The sequence below is a fragment of the Gymnodraco acuticeps genome, unplaced genomic scaffold, assembly GCF_902827175.1.
Source record: "Gymnodraco acuticeps unplaced genomic scaffold, fGymAcu1.1, whole genome shotgun sequence".
In the NCBI taxonomy this organism is placed as follows: Eukaryota; Metazoa; Chordata; class Actinopteri; order Perciformes; family Bathydraconidae; genus Gymnodraco; species Gymnodraco acuticeps.
In genome coordinates, this window is record NW_022990179.1 from 1 (window position 1) to 16,132 (window position 16,132).

Sequence of the window (16,132 nt, forward strand, 5' to 3'; positions counted from 1 at the left end):
TCCTCACCAGCTGTGTCTCCCTCCTCTGTGTTTGTGTCTCTGCAGGATCACAGAGTGGAAGACGGCAGTGTTCATTAACAGCTCCATGTCCTCTGAAGAGACTCCAGATAAAGATGGACGCTGTGTGAAGGAGTGAAGCTGCTGGAAGGAGAGGATCAGCTGCTCCTTCAGATCCAGGCAGGAGGAAACCACCAGAGGAAGAGCGCACACTCGCACGGACGCTGGGAGGAATTAAAGACAGAAGTTAAATTAATGGGGTAAAGAAATGTCACTGTCATTACTGAAATGAACATAATCATTTTGTATGTTACAAGTTTTCTGAAGTGTTATGTTTAAGAAGCTGAGAGAGGAGAAATACATTTGGCGAAGAAAAAGTCGTTATAATCTGACAAAATGTGTAATCTGACAAAAAAATCGTTATAATCTGACAATAAATCTGTATAATCTGACAGTCGTTATAATCGGACACAATGTGAAATAATCTGACAAAAAGTATTTATGATCAGACAAAAAATCGGTATAATCGGACAAAAGGTCGTAATAATCTGACAAAAAGTCAGTTATTGGACAAAATGTGTAATAATCGGAAACCTTTTTTTAATAATCGGACAAAAAAATCGTTAGAATCTGACAAAAAAAATCGTAATTTTAAAACAAAAACATTTTCAAATATAAAAAAAACCAGGTCATTATAACTGAATCGTTTTAAAGAAAAATGCGCAATACTTGGAGGAATTATTCAAAATAATTGTGTGGAAAGACAACAACGGAGGTGGATTATTTCAGAGATGAGATATTGTAATCTTTTTTGAAAAAAGGCAAAATAATTTAGAAAGACGAGTAATATGTAAAATATCTGGAGAAAAAAACTGTTGTAATTTTTCACAATGTCAAAAAGTTGAAATATGTCAAGGAAAAACGTTGGGTAGATATTTGAGAAAACGGCGAAATAAAGATAAAATATATACGGTATAAAGATCTGGATTGTAAATTAATTCATGTTGTATACACTGCAGGTGAACACTGACAGATATCACCATGAAACTTCCCCTACTTCACATGACATCAACACAATTATCTTTTATATTACAAGTTTCCTCACAGGTTATGTTTAAATACACAAATGGGGAGTTATGTAATGCTAACTGTTGGTGAGTTTAGCAGAAATCTGCACACAGACAGAGTTAGAGAAATAAACTCCTGGATGTTTTTTCCACCAGTCTGAAAGAAGACATGTTATGGAAGCAAAATAACCCAAAATATCAAAGTGAGTTTCCTCTCTTTGTGAGATCAGTAATGGCAGTATATTAAATCCACCTGGTATGGAGGTAGATGTATTTTCCTGAGTTAGAAACCACAGTCTGAAGCTCGGGTGAATCAGGCGTCGCTCCTCTGTGGGATTTATAAAAGGAAACACAGGTTATTATAAGCTTTTCTAATGAAAAACAAACTGATAAAAGAGCAATTTAAATGTATGTTTGGTGGATTCCCTACCCCTTAACGAGGAGATCAGCTGGTGGATGTGAGCGGTGACTTTAGTGTCCCATGTCTCCAGCAGCTGACAGTTAATAAACACCAACCAGTGTCCGTCAGTAGCAGCTGTGCTCAGATGTGAGAGAATCACCTCTCTGTCAGCTCCAAAGGAAACGACTCTCACCTGAACCTGAAACACATTTTATGGGGTTTTTATATTTTATATTGTTGCATCGACTCAGTTGTCTTGTGTCTTATCTGTCAGAGAGAAATCATTATTTATTTTATTATCATACCTTCTACCTCCTTGTGTCGATTAACCTGATAACATGTTATATTTTGCTGCATGTACCTTTTAAAGTTCTTAACAAATAATCTGAGGGGAATTTATTTTAACTTGTGATGTGTCTCTTTGTAAGGCACTTTGAGCTGCATGTGTTGTATGAAAAGTGCTGTATAAATAAAGCTTTATTATTATTTATTAAGGAAAACATCAGGCACTCCACTGGTCAACAAGGCTTACATCTATTACAACAGTTTATAGTGATCAAAAGGCTTGGGGGGAAAGTGTGTGTTACTCTGGCCCTCTTCCTGTATAGTGTGTGTTTCACAGTAGGATCTCAGACCCTAAAACATTAGACAAAGACAGATATTATCACTATAAGCGTTTCCCACTGTAACTTCAAAACTAAACAAACTGTGTGGTACCTTATTGGGTTTTGAGATTAAACATGATTTCTCTACAATATACTGTGCATCCGGAAAGTATTCAATACGTATGTTTATGTGATATTTTAGTTTTCTTTTTTTTAATTCGCAAAAATTATTTTAAAACTTTTTTTCACTTTGTCATTATGGGGTATTGTGTCTAGAATGTTGAAATACAAATACATTTAATCCATTTTGAAATATGGCTGTAACATAACAAAATGTGGAAAAAGTGAAGGGGTATGAATACTTTCCGGATGCACTCTATCTTTGGAATAACTTCTCTACAATTCTTTATTGCGATAAATATTTGATTAATATAATCTTGGTATTCATAAGTCATAACGAGAAGGTGTCTAACAATAAAACCCACAACTACAGGGGAATGGATCGGAATCGTAAAATAAATATATAACATGGAAAAATTAATTGACCTAATTGCTTTTTCTTTCCCGTTTGTATTCCATAAAATGTAAAAAATCAACAAAGATAAAGTTTAACTGACGGTTTTACCCAAATCTCTAAAAACGGAGGAACAACGGAGCTGATCCAGATCTGCGTCCGATATGACGTAATATCTGAAATGTGGACCCACGGCCCAATCAGAAACGTTGCTATCAGAAACAATGCCCGACTGTTTTGGACGTAATATGGTCGGTGTTTACATTAGCATCGCTAACACTCAGAGCTAACCTGTACTGGAGAGCATGTGTGTGAAGAAGCAGGAAGTAAAAAGGAACTCACCTTGTGGTATAACCGGCAAGAGAGAAAGCCTTTGAGCTCCAAACTGTTTCAGAGAGAATCCTTGATAATCCATGATATGGTGTTTCATCACGGCAGCATTTAGTTTAGACAGAAGCTGCCGGGTCTCGCATGAGCTCAGACCCCTCCTCTTTTATTTGTAAAGCTTTATACCCAGAATCAGCACTTTAGAAACAGGAAGTGAAACAGAGGGATATGAGGCGTGGCTAGAACGGGTGATCTGTTTGGTATTTTGAGCAAAACACTTCATAGACATGTTTTTTATATATTTTTATATATCTGAGACATATGCTATTGCCTAAAGATAGCATGATAGGTGACCTTTAAGGGACATAATTCACTGTTGTAGAGTTGTCCACGGACCGGATGTGGGCCACACCTTGGACTTCCGGTTTTATGATTGTTGTTGTTTGTAGCCTCATAGAAGCATGTAGCTAATAATATATATCGTGTATGTGAATATAAGGAGAATGACGCGTGGAGTTACACACTAAACGCACCGTCTCCAACTCTCACTCATTGACGCTGCATTACCACTATTATTATTTGTTTATGACCAATAAACATTAGAAGAATTGTATGATAAAAGGGATGTGCTATGGCTACGTCATCAGAGGACTACAGAAGAAGACCCGCCCCCTTCGACGCCAACCAATGAATGAAGACTACAATACTATATAACCAGATGTTACAGAGAGAGACGCTCCCTTTCTTTCATTCTACTGTAGACAGCTAACTGCGGTAAGTGGACTGTGGACCAGTGGACTGAGTGTCAGAACCACAGCTGTGTTCCCTTGTGTAAATATCATTGTATGAATAAACGCAGTTAACTTTTCGAGAAGCTTCCTGGTCTTCTTTAGACTAACTCTTTGTCTTCAAAACAAAGAACACAACATTACCTGAGTGTCTTCTCCACAGTGGGCCAGACTGTGAATTAATTTCAGAGGGTGAATGCTTGTCCTCTCCTCTCCTCTCTGATTGGGTGATGTGAGGATGACAGGCCCCTCATGTTTTCTCAGGAACTGATAGAGGGCTTTGGGGTTCCCGATGTATGGGGTCTCCCTCCCTCCCAGCAGGGGGCGGTGGTACACGGCCATGTCCTGGTTCAATCCCTGCAGACTGTGAGGGAGGAGGGTCTTCAGGAGGATCCCCCTCTGTATCAGTGACAGGTGGGAGTGAGAGCGGCAGGGAACGGGACCCGATACAGACGGGGGGTGATCACTGCTGGAAGAACAATTCAGATGATTCAGTAAAAGTATATATTGTCTGTGTGTATGTATACAGTAGATGTGTATGAGTATAAGTATTAGATGGATAGAATTGGAGGATGAAACCCTCTTTAATGGTCACTAGGGCTGTCCTGAATACCATTTTTCGGGCTCAGGATATTCGGTAGTAATCGGCGTGCGCGGGGGTATAGTAATCCGCAGTGAATATTCAATGTATATCATGTGTAACGTTATTGTTTAAACAGCGGATAAAGCAGCTTCATCATGGCAACTGGACAACAGCTAAGCTAAGCTACTACCTACAGCATTCAGGTGACCTTTCAGAGTTGTTGTGCCACCGTGGTGGCCCAGTTTCATATTGCATATTTGGCACACTGCCTTCGTCTTATCGTCGTCCAATTTAAAATGGTCCCACACAGCTAAAGTCTTCGGCATTTTATTTTCAGGTGTGTGAAGCGAAGTGAAGCGTGACGTTCACGTTCGTGACGCTGTGAGTGAAAGCGATGTCAGGCGCCCAAGCTGAGATTGTATATATTTCTGCATTTTAACAGTGCAATTAAAAGTATAAATATAGAATAAGAATGTGGCAATTCACCTTTATTGATAGCATACATATAGGAAGAAAAAAAAGAATATCCAAATAACGAAATAGAAAACCGAATAGTAGGCCAATGACCAAATATTCGGGTACAGCCCTAATGGTCACACACATTCAGATCACACAGCACATGACATAAAATGTGACCTCTGCTTTTAACCTATCCTAGTACTAAGAGCAGTGGGGCAATGGAGAGTGGTGTGGGGGGGGGTGTTAGGTGCCTTGCTCAAGGGCACCGCGGCAGGGCCCAGGAGGTGGACTGGGACCTCTCCAAGTAGCAGTCGACACTGTATATTTACTTTTCTGATCAAAAATCTTTCTATTGCATTTCGACAATGCATATCCAATGTTTGTCATTTAGAGATGGAAAGCCAAACATAAAAACACCTCGGACAGTCCTGTGTGCCTGAAGCCATCAGGCTGCTCGATCAGGGGCTAAACCCTGTATTATCCAGGACTGTTCAAACATAAAAGATGCACTGTTTTTACAAGCCTTTAAGCTGCACTCACATCTGCACACTTATGTAAATATATTTAACATGTTCATACAAATGCTCAAATGTTTACTGTGATATCTTGTTTCAATAGTTACTTTATCACTTTATTTGTGTTGTATTATTATTTTAATTTGTATTCTATTTTATCTTAATTTTTACCTTGTTTGAATCCTGTTTTTTCACAACCGGAAGACAGACTGCGTGATAACCGAGAGAAGAAGAACAGACTGCGTGATATAAACAAACAACAGATAGCGTGTGCGTTCCACTTTCACTCTACAGCCAGAAATTCACGGGGCTTTCCCGAACCTGTGTCGAGAGCTGGAGTTAAATGAAATCTCAGATTTGCCTTCTTAATAGTTTGTTTGGGTTCCTCAATTCCGTTTCGCTTCTCATGCACTGATTCGCTAGCTGAACAGCCAATCAGAGTGATTTCTTGTGCAGAAACCCACCGATTCGACATGTCGAATCGGTGGGTTTTTGGCCGAAAAGGTGTCGGCACGGCTGAAAAGACACGACGATGCAGGACACACCAATCTGAGTAGGGCGTGTTGACGCTCATCGTTGGCCTGACGCCCATCGGTGGCCAAAATTGGCTTGGTGTGTCTGGGCCTTTACTAAAGTAAAAGTACAAAAGTACTATCAGCAAAACGACTTAGTACGATAAATCATTTCCATCAACAACTACAAATCCCCCAGTGCTTCAGTCACCCGTGGCGTCCCCCAGGGCTCTGTACTTGGTCCCCTGCTCTTTATCATCTACATCCTGTTACTTGGACAAATCCTCCGTCTAGTTCGATTGTTACAAAACCACTTCCACCACCACACACTCCCAACTCACCACCTGCCTCACTGACATCTAACAATGGATGCAAAACAACTCTCTGAAACTGAACTGTGACAAATCTAAAATAATCATCACCATCATCATCATCATCATCATCGGCCCAAATTCACTAACACTCTCCACTCAGGATCTCTTTCTGAATATCGAGAACACACAAACGGAAAGATTGACAGTAAAGTTGACTTTGAAAAGTGTTCTTAAGTGCTTGAGTTTAGTTTAGTTTATTTGTTTATCGTGTCGTGGACAGTCCCCGTTAATCAACTGTCACAAAAAACAGTAAATGGGACAGCTTTAGCAAACATGGCTAATTTCCAGCTGATCTCCACGGCCAGATGATAATAGATACCTTTTTAAAATCACAATACATCAACAGCATTAGTTATAAAGAAAGGATGAAAGACAAGTAGATAGAGGCGAAAGGATATAAGAGAACAATAAAATGCAAACAACACACGTTACTACATACATGTCACATATAGCACTTTACAATCACACAACAGAAACGAGGGGCAAACATTAATTTCTTCCAGAGCTGGGAAGTAGTGGAGTACAAATACTTTGTTACTGTACTTAAGTACATGTTTCTGGTATCAGTACTTTACTCCACTACTTATTTTTCTGAATACTTTTTACTTCTACTTCTTACATGTTGAACACAAATACCTGTACTTTCTACTTCTTACATTTTGAACTCAAATACCTGTACTTTCTACTTCTTACATTTTGAACACGAATACCTGTACTTTCTACTTCTCACATGTTGAACTCAAATACCTGTACTTTCTACTTCTCACATGTTGAACTCAAATACCTGTACTTTCTACTTCTCACATGTTGAACTCAAATACCTGTACTTTCTACTTCTCACATGTTGAACACAAATACCTGTACTTTCTACTTCTCACATGTTGAACTCAAATACCTGTACTTTCTACTTCTCACATGTTGAACTCAAATACCTGTACTTCTACTTCTTACATGTTGAACTCAATACCTGTACTTTCTACTTCTTATATGTTGAACACAAATACCTGTACTTTCTACTTCTCACATGTTGAACACAAATACCTGTACTTTCTACTTCTTACATGTTGAACACGAATACCTGTACTTTCTACTTCTCACATGTTGAACCAAATACCTGTACTTTCTACTTCTCACATGTTGAACTCAAATACCTGTACTTTCTACTTCTCACATGTTGAACACAAATACCTGTACTTTCTACTTCTTACATGTTGAACTCAATACCTGTACTTTCTACTTCTTACATGTTGAACTCAAATACCTGTACTTTCTACTTCTTACATGTTGAACTCAAATACCTGTACTTTCTACTTCTTACATGTTGAACCCAAATACCTGTACTTTCTACTTCTTACATGTTGAACTCAAATACCTGTACTTTCTACTTCTTACATGTTGAACTCAAATACCTGTACTTTCTACTTCTTACATGTTGAACTCAAATACCTGTACTTTCTACTTCTTACATGTTGAACTCAAATACCTGTACTTTCTACTTCTTACATGTTGAACCCAAATACCTGTACTTTCTACTTCACTCATGTTGAACACAAATACCTGTACTTTCTACTTCTCACATGTTGAACACAAATACCTGTACTTTCTACTTCTTACATGTTGAACTCAAATACCTGTACTTTCTACTTCTTACATGTTGAACACAAATACCTGTACTTTCTACTTCTCACATGTTGAACTCAAATACCTGAACTTTCTACTTCTTACATGTTGAACTCAAATACCTGTACTTTCTACTTCTTACATGTTGAACTCAAATACCTGAACTTTCTACTTCTTACATGTTGAACTCAAATACCTGTACTTTCTACTTCTCACATGTTGAACTCAAATACCTGTACTTTCTACTTCTTACATGTTGAACTCAAATACCTGTACTTTCTACTTCTTACATGTTGAACACAAATACCTGTACTTTCTACTTCTTACATGTTGAACCCAAATACCTGAACTTTCTACTTCTTACATGTTGAACACAAATACCTGAACTTTCTACTTCTTACATGTTGAACACAAATACCTGTACTTTCTACTTCTTACATGTTGAACTCAAATACCTGTACTTTCTACTTCTCACATGTTGAACTCAAATACCTGTACTTTCTACTTCTTACATGTTGAACACAAATACCTGTACTTTCTACTTCTTACATGTTGAACTCAAATACCTGTACTTTCTACTTCTTACATGTTGAACTCAAATACCTGTACTTTCTACTTCTTACATGTTGAACTCAAATACCTGTACTTTCTACTTCTTACATGTTGAACACAAATACCTGTACTTTCTACTTCTTACATGTTGAACTCAAATACCTGTACTTTCTACTTCTTACATGTTGAACTCAAATACCTGTACTTTCTACTTCTTACATGTTGAACTCAAATACCTGAACTTTCTACTTCTTACATGTTGAACTCAAATACCTGTACTTTCTACTTCTTACATGTTGAACACAAATACCTGTACTTTCTACTTCTTACATGTTGAACTCAAATACCTGTACTTTCTACTTCTTACATGTTGAACACAAATACCTGTACTTTCTACTTCTTACATGTTGAACTCAAATACCTGTACTTTCTACTTCTTACATGTTGAACTCAAATACCTGTACTTTCTACTTCTTACATGTTGAACCCAAATACCTGTACTTTCTACTTCTCTCATTTCCCAAACAGCTGGTTCCTTTAGTCTGAATGTGTGTTTGGTGCGTGATCATTATTCTTTAGAGTCATTGCGTGCCTATTGATTTGAACACGATCCGTGTATCCATCATTTCCTGGTCTTCTCTAAAGAAGAGGGACCAATGGAAACGTTGTCATGTTGCCGTTGTTCAGCATGGAAACATTCATTAGCTAACAATGACATTATTGTTCTATTAATATAAAGGGAGGTCAGGTACTCTTTAAAACAGCTGCTCGTTATGGGTACTTTCTACTGAAGTACATTTCAAAGCCCATACTTCTTTACTTTTACTTGAGTAAAGAAGTTTAGTCAGTACTTCTACTTTTACCAGAGTGTTTTTAAACACGAGTATCTGTCATGGTTTTGGATTTATGTTTTCCACCTTTGTTTTGAAATGTTTTGCTGTTCTGTTCTCCCTAGAGGCTTCTCAATACTCAAATTTCCCCTCCTCGACTCCTCGGTCCTCGGTCCTCCGGTAGTGACCCGGAAATGAATTTCAGCGCGCCATTTTGAAGGACGTCTCATTTCTCTAAATGCACACCGAGGACCGAGCATCGAGCGTCGAGGAGGCTCTCTGGAGGAGCTATAACCGAGGATACACTGATGGTTCCTCCACGGCTCCTCCGCGGATGCATTTCCGGGAACGGTGGAGGCGTGACGCACGGCCGGACTTATCTCAGCCAATGACAGCTCTGCATGCATCCTCTGGATATTATTTTAGAAACTGCTTTCATCGCGTTGCGATGTTTCCAGAGAGAACAGCTGTGAGGTCGTGCAGAAAGCAGAGCAGTGTACAATATCACTCAGTATAACAGGCCTACATTACTCTCTTTATTTGCTGTAGTACAAAGAGTCGATATTTTTCTAAGACCATTTAGTGCTTCACATAATAAAATACACAACGGCTGTAGCCTGATTATGCTTTAGGAGCTGTAAGTGTGTGTTGTAGGCAGTGTGTAGGTGTGTGTGTGTGGTACAGTATGTAGGTGTGTGTTGTACAGTGCGTAGATGCGGCGGACAGACGGGTCTCAGTTGGTTTGGTGTCCTCTGCTTACTTTTAATTTAATTTCAAATCTTTATTTATACAGATAAATCCCATTGAGATCATTGATCTCTTTTTCAAGGCAGACCTGCTCAAGTAGTTCCACATGAAACATAACAACATAAATAGAACAACAAAAGGACATCTTACAGCATCATTTACATAACTATCCACATAAACAGGTACCAACAGCTTCCGATTGAGTAGCATCCAACCGAGCTTTAAAAACATTTAGTGGCACCAGATTGCTCAGTTTCCATTTAATTTGCAGACTATTCCAAGACAGAGGAGCTGCGCATCTAAAAGCTGTCTTCCCTAAGACAGTCCTAGCAGTTAAAACCACAGCATGCGATCTCAGGCAGTAGCCACTTACAATTCTCCGTGAGATCAGGGAGCAGATATAAGATGGAAGTTTCCCTAACATGGCTTTGTATGTTAGGGAAACTTCCATCTTATATCTGCTCCCTGATCTCACGGAGAATTGTAAGTGGCTTATTATTATTACAAGTTAATACTTGTAAATGCAACTTTTGGCCCGTAATTTCAATTCCCCATTTCAGCGACAGAGAGAGGGGGGGATATATCCAGTCTCTGATTGTGTTACGTTATTATGAGAGTGCTCTCATACTTTAAATTGTATATATTTATATAAATATATTTGTGTGTGTGTGTCCGCATCTGTGCCTGTTATTGTCTCATTATACCGCACTCTCAATGAATTCAAAGTAAATATGTGGGGGAACAATGTTCAGCTGATCTAACAGAGATACAGTGCTATGACAAAACACTCGACAGCTGATGCAGCTGTTGCCACGTAATAATGAACGGACGTCTCTTTAAAATGACCGCTCAGAGGAGAGGAGTTCTCATTTCTTTAAACGTCTGCTGCTTCCCCTCCTCTCTCCTCGGTTCCCCTCCTCGGTCCTCCGCTCGCATCTCCTGTGGGCGGGTCTAAGTCTCGAGGAGGGGAACCGAGGAGGGGAGTCGAGGAGGGGAAATTTGAGTATTGAGAAGCCTCTCCTGTCATATTTTCCTCTTTGTATATTGTCTGGTCCTTCTTCCTGTGTTTTTCCTCCCTGTCGTTAGTTTCCCTGGTGTGTCTAATTGTCTGAGTGTGTTCACCTGTTGCCCTTGTGTTTCTCCTCCCCTGCCCAGCTGTGTCTTCCCCTGTGATTACCCTTCTGTGTATTTAGTCTTGTCTTCCCCTGTGCTCCATGTCTGTTCGTCGTCATTTCATGTCACTGTCACCAGTGCTTGAATTGGAATGAAAAAGGTGCCAGTACTCTAAAATCAGCAACTTTTTCAAGTCAATTTTATATATACAGCCCACAAACAAGAATTTGGCTACTATAATGCTGGTGGGTTTGTCTCTTTACTACTGTATATTTTAGAAAGGTTCACTGTACTTAACATTTTTTATGATAGGCAGCGGATATGGCTAAAGCTCAGTAAGGTCAATATTAACTGAAAATATAGCAATCAAAGTCTAGATCTTCTGCTGAAGACACATGAAGCAGAGACCTTTCAGGTGAGAGCCCCTCTGGTGGTGTTCAACATTAATGACAAGGAAACAAAGCTCTGGTCAGAAGCATTTTTTATAAAAAGCTTTAACAAAATTAAGTATTTCTGTACATTTTGAATGCAATCTAACTTTCCAACTCAGAAAACGAAAAAGTGCCAAAGTCTTCTCACATGGCTGAGCTGCTTTGCAATATACTTCACCACTGAAGAATACAAATATGTATAAAGTAAACTATGATGCAATCTAACTTTCCAACTCAGAAAAATGATAAAGAGCATGAACAAAGAACATGTAAAAACAAATGCAAAATTTGCACAATCTAAAATGAGAAACTGTAACTGCAAGTAACAAAGTCTGAGCCATGGTAAAGAGTTACATTGAACACCAAGCTGATCAGATAACTCCCTGGTTGGTCTGAAGTCCTTCTATCTCCAGGATCTGTACAAATCGGCACATTATGCCAAAAGTCTTCTCACTGGGTGAGCTGCTTTGCAATATACTTCACATTGTTAGAAAAGGCTCCAGAAGGCCTTGGGGACATCAGTATCAGGGGCTGGAGCTGGACAGGCTCTTTCATCAGCACTTCTCCTTCCCTTTGCCAGCCAGGACCTCACATACTGTTCCGGATTGAACTGTCCTAGTGATGGTCCATTACATTTAATGAAAACCAGGCTGGACAGTCGGCTGACAGAGAGAGCATTCCTTTTTGCAGTAAGGATATCGTTCATGCAGCTGAATGCCCGCTCACACTCACTAGTGGAGACAGCGATGGTTCGGACTGCTTTCAGTAGAGGCTCCATGGCAGCAGGTGTACGGGATGCCCTGGTTTCCTTGTATTCGCGAAAGCCCTGAACAGTCTCTCTTCTGTCCACTTTCAGCACTTCGCACAAACGTAGCACCTCTACGTCCCCATACTGTACGTCTAACTCCTCTTCAGGCCAACTTCCAGGATGGATAACTTTCATGTCCTGGATTAGCTGATTGTCCCGGGCCTCCCGGCCATGTAATGGGATTTCTCTTGTGCTGACATGAGAGGAGGTTGTGGAAGTCATTCTGTGTCTCAGATTCTCTACCATACTGCGGAAAAACTGACCTGCATGAATCTGTACAAGCCTGCCATTCCTCACGCAGGGCAACACCCTTGAAGGACTTCTCAGCTAGAGCTGTATGAACTGTAGTCATGTGTGGGCCAGGCATGGTGACCATGGATTCAAAAACTCGTATTTCTCGAGTTAAGAGCCTATCTGCTGTAGGCAGTGTCATCTCTCTTTTTTGGAGTTGCCGAGAGAGGTCGCTGAGCTCTGTGAGCGCATCGTACATCAGTCCCAGATTGCTGACAAACGTTGCAGATGTGAGCACATCATCCAGGCCCTTGTACTTTGCTCTGTCTCTGGAATCCCTGCTCGTGTCGTTTGCAGCATTTGTGAAGTGATCATGAAGCACTCGGTAGTTTTCCCAGACTGCTCTGACGCTCCTTTCACTTGAAGCCACCCAGCGGATGGACAAAACACGCCCTATCACCAGGAGACGCTGTCCGACTGTTTGCGCACACTGCGCTAACTGCCTCTGATTTTTGGGGGAGGCATGGAACAAGGAATAGAGTTTGTCAAAAAAGATCTGGAAATGATTGAGCCCTGAGACCTCCTTGACCACATCCCCAACTGCCAGCTCTAGACGATGATTGGAGCAGTGCCACACAAACAGGCTTGGGAATTTACTACACAACTGGGTAGCAACGCCTGTTCTCTTCCCTAGCATGACTGAAGCCCCATCACATGCAAAAGAAACGAAACACTGACCTAAAAAGTCCTCGTTAAAATCTCTTCCAAGACACTCCATTAACGCCTTTGTGATGTCATCAGCCGTTGTTCCATCCAACTCGATCAGCTCCCAAAAAAACGTTTCGGGCTCAGCATCAGCTAATGCTGAGCGTAGACACACAACAAGCACCGTTTCTACCACTATTAGTGGTAGATTCATCGACCAAAACACAGAGTTTTCTTTGGTTTTCTGTAATGTCTTTTGCCATTTTTTTTCTTCAGCTCATGAGCTATGTGGTCGATGATTTCGCCACAGGTTTTATTGGAGTGCAAAACCCTGCCCACGTTCAGCCCATTCAGTTTCTGTACATTCAAATCAATTGGCATGTCTGTGAATGGCCGGCTATGTTTGCCAATTTTATATGCCGTTCGAAAAACTCTGATAGTGGTGTCTAATTGAGATGTATGCATAGACTGCACTTGATGTTGAATAGTTTCACGTGAAGCAGATGTAAGGATGTCAGCAGCTTTTACATGGGCTTGTGATTCTTTATGTTCTTTGATTTTTTTTCTCAGGCTAGCTTGTTGTTTGCCCTTGTCAACACCGAAATGAGACACTGCACACTCACCCCATTCAGTTGACAGTTTCAGTCCTTGTCCAGTGTGTATTCCCAAAGATTTGACATCTCTGCATATCCGACATCCTAGCTTCTTATCTTTAAGAAGGAGCCATGCATTGGTCTTGCAAAAATATTGCACCTGGTCCGTTGTCCAGCAGTCAGGTGCATCGCTTTGCCCGGTGTTGGTGGTGGCAGTTGCGCCAGCAGCAGCTAACGTTAGAGGCTCTGGAGGAGGCGGCGGAGCTAGTGCTAATGCTAATGCACTAGAACTTGGAGCAGGAGGATCAACCAAAGAAAGCTCCCCATCAGACACAATTTCCAACACAGGCACAGCATTCTCTGTATTTGAAGTTTCTTCCGGCGACAACCGCTGTCTTTTTGCACTTTTATTAATCCACGCTAACATTTTAGAAATGCTAATTTGTGACGTGACTTGCTTTCCTTCTCTCGGGGGCGTGCCTGCTCTGTTCTATCACTCTACATAGCCACCCACTGGGTGGGAGTTGCACTGCATAAACACAACACACGTGCATCTAGGTATGTAAATTGTAAAGCATTAAAACATGGTTTTACTAACAGTTTTCAGTATGTTGTTACTTCGGCATTATTATTATTATTATTATTATTTTGAAACGTGTATTACTATTAAATCACGGTCAAATAGGTTAATTTTGACATAGTCGTTTCCACCACAGTATTTACATGGAGAAGATAAGCCCCGCCCCCTCTCCAGCACGTTCTGTTTGAATGACAGGAGTAAACAGCTGACAGCCGCTGTGAAACTCCAGCGGTTAGAGCGATGAGAATGTCCGTTCGGCACCTCATGACGCATCTACTGAGTACCGGGTGGCTGTATATATATATATATGGATGTATAATAAGAACGGCGGGAGAGTGTTGAGTACTGGCACGGTGCATGAGTACCGGAGTACCGCCAGCATGCCGGTACTGAGCAAGAAGTGCCGGTACTCCATGGGTCAGAACCAGAAGTGCCGGTACTGCGTACCGGTGAGTACCGGCCCAATTCCAGCACTGAGTCTGTCACCCATGATTGTCCGTGTCTCCTGCCTGTTCCCGTATGTAAGTTTGTTCCTGTCTGTCGTGCTCCCCGGTTTTGTTTCTGTTAATTAGTTTCTTGTTTTTTCATGCCTTCGGCTTTTTTATAATAAAGCTCGCTTTTTGTTAACGAACTTTTTTTTGTATTTTTTAACTGCACTTGGGTCTTATTTTCCCCAATCCTGACAGTATCTGTACTTCTACTTGAGTAAAGGATGTGTGTACTCTTGCTCTGGTCTCACACAAACTGAAAGACTGACAATAAAGCTGACTTTGAAAAGTGTTCTTCAGTACTTGAGTAATAAATGTAGTTTCTTCCCACCTGTGCAGGTACTCGTCCCACTGAGCGGGGGAAGAGCAGAGGGACGAGATCAGCCCTCTGAAGGGGAGGATCCTCTCCAGGAGGAGCAGCTGGGGGAGGATGGGAGGCGGGATCCAGCCCGGCAGGAGGGAGGAAATGGGAGGGAGGGAGCCCGCTTTTATTTTGGTGACGGGGAGTGGAACGTCCTGGAGGCCCCGGAGGAACACTGCCTTCTCCGCATCAGAGCAGAGCTGCTGGAGATAAGATATACTTTTATTATTTTGCCTGCACAATCCCCATGTAACCCATTCAACAATGACCTGCACTAAACTCACATATAAACTAAGGAAGAAAGCTTCTGCATTTTACACCATTTGGGAATTGTTTTTGGAATTTCCCTCTGTGGAAAGAGACTCTCTTTTTACACAGAGGGGACACATGTCTCTTCTACATCAACACGTGTCCCCTCTTCTTCATGTCTCTTCTACATCAACATGTGTCCCCTCTTCTCCATGTCTCTTCTACATCAACACGTGTCCCCTCTTCTTCATGTCTCTTCTACATCAACATGTGTCCCCTCTTCTTCATGTCTCTTCTACATCAACATGTGTCCCCTCTTCTTCATGTCTCTTCTACATCAACATGTGTCCCCTCTTCTTCATGTCTCTTCTAAATCAACATGTGTCCCCACTTCTTCATGTCTCTTCTAAATCAACATGTGTCCCCTCTTCTTCATGTCTCTTCTAAATCAACATGTGTCCCCTCTTCTTCATGTCTCTTCTAAATCAACATGTGTCCCCTCTTCTTCATGTCTCTTCTAAATCAACATGTGTCCCCTCTTCTTCATGTCTCTTCTACATCAACATGTATCCTCTCTTCTTCATGTCTCTTCTACATCAACATGTGTCCCCTCTTCTTCATGTCTCTTCTACATCAACATGTGTCCCCTCTTCTCCATGTCTCTTCTACATCAACATGTGTCC

The 16,132-nt window shown here is 40.9% G+C and overlaps 1 protein-coding gene across 1 annotated transcript in view; it reads right to left on the reverse strand.

The window, feature by feature from the left end:
- Nucleotides 1–3: 3 nt before the first annotated feature.
- LOC117547215 (dynein heavy chain domain-containing protein 1) overlaps nt 4–16,132 on the reverse strand; it is a 35,821-nt gene continuing 19,692 nt past the window's right edge. The window contains exons 8-12 of the mRNA XM_034217787.1: nt 15,171–15,403; nt 3,843–4,167; nt 1,495–1,663; nt 1,318–1,392; nt 4–221 (exon numbers count right to left, since the gene is read on the reverse strand). Of these exons, the coding sequence (XP_034073678.1) occupies nt 4–221; nt 1,318–1,392; nt 1,495–1,663; nt 3,843–4,167; nt 15,171–15,403 (1,020 nt within the window). The remainder of the gene's footprint in view (nt 222–1,317; nt 1,393–1,494; nt 1,664–3,842; nt 4,168–15,170; nt 15,404–16,132) is intronic.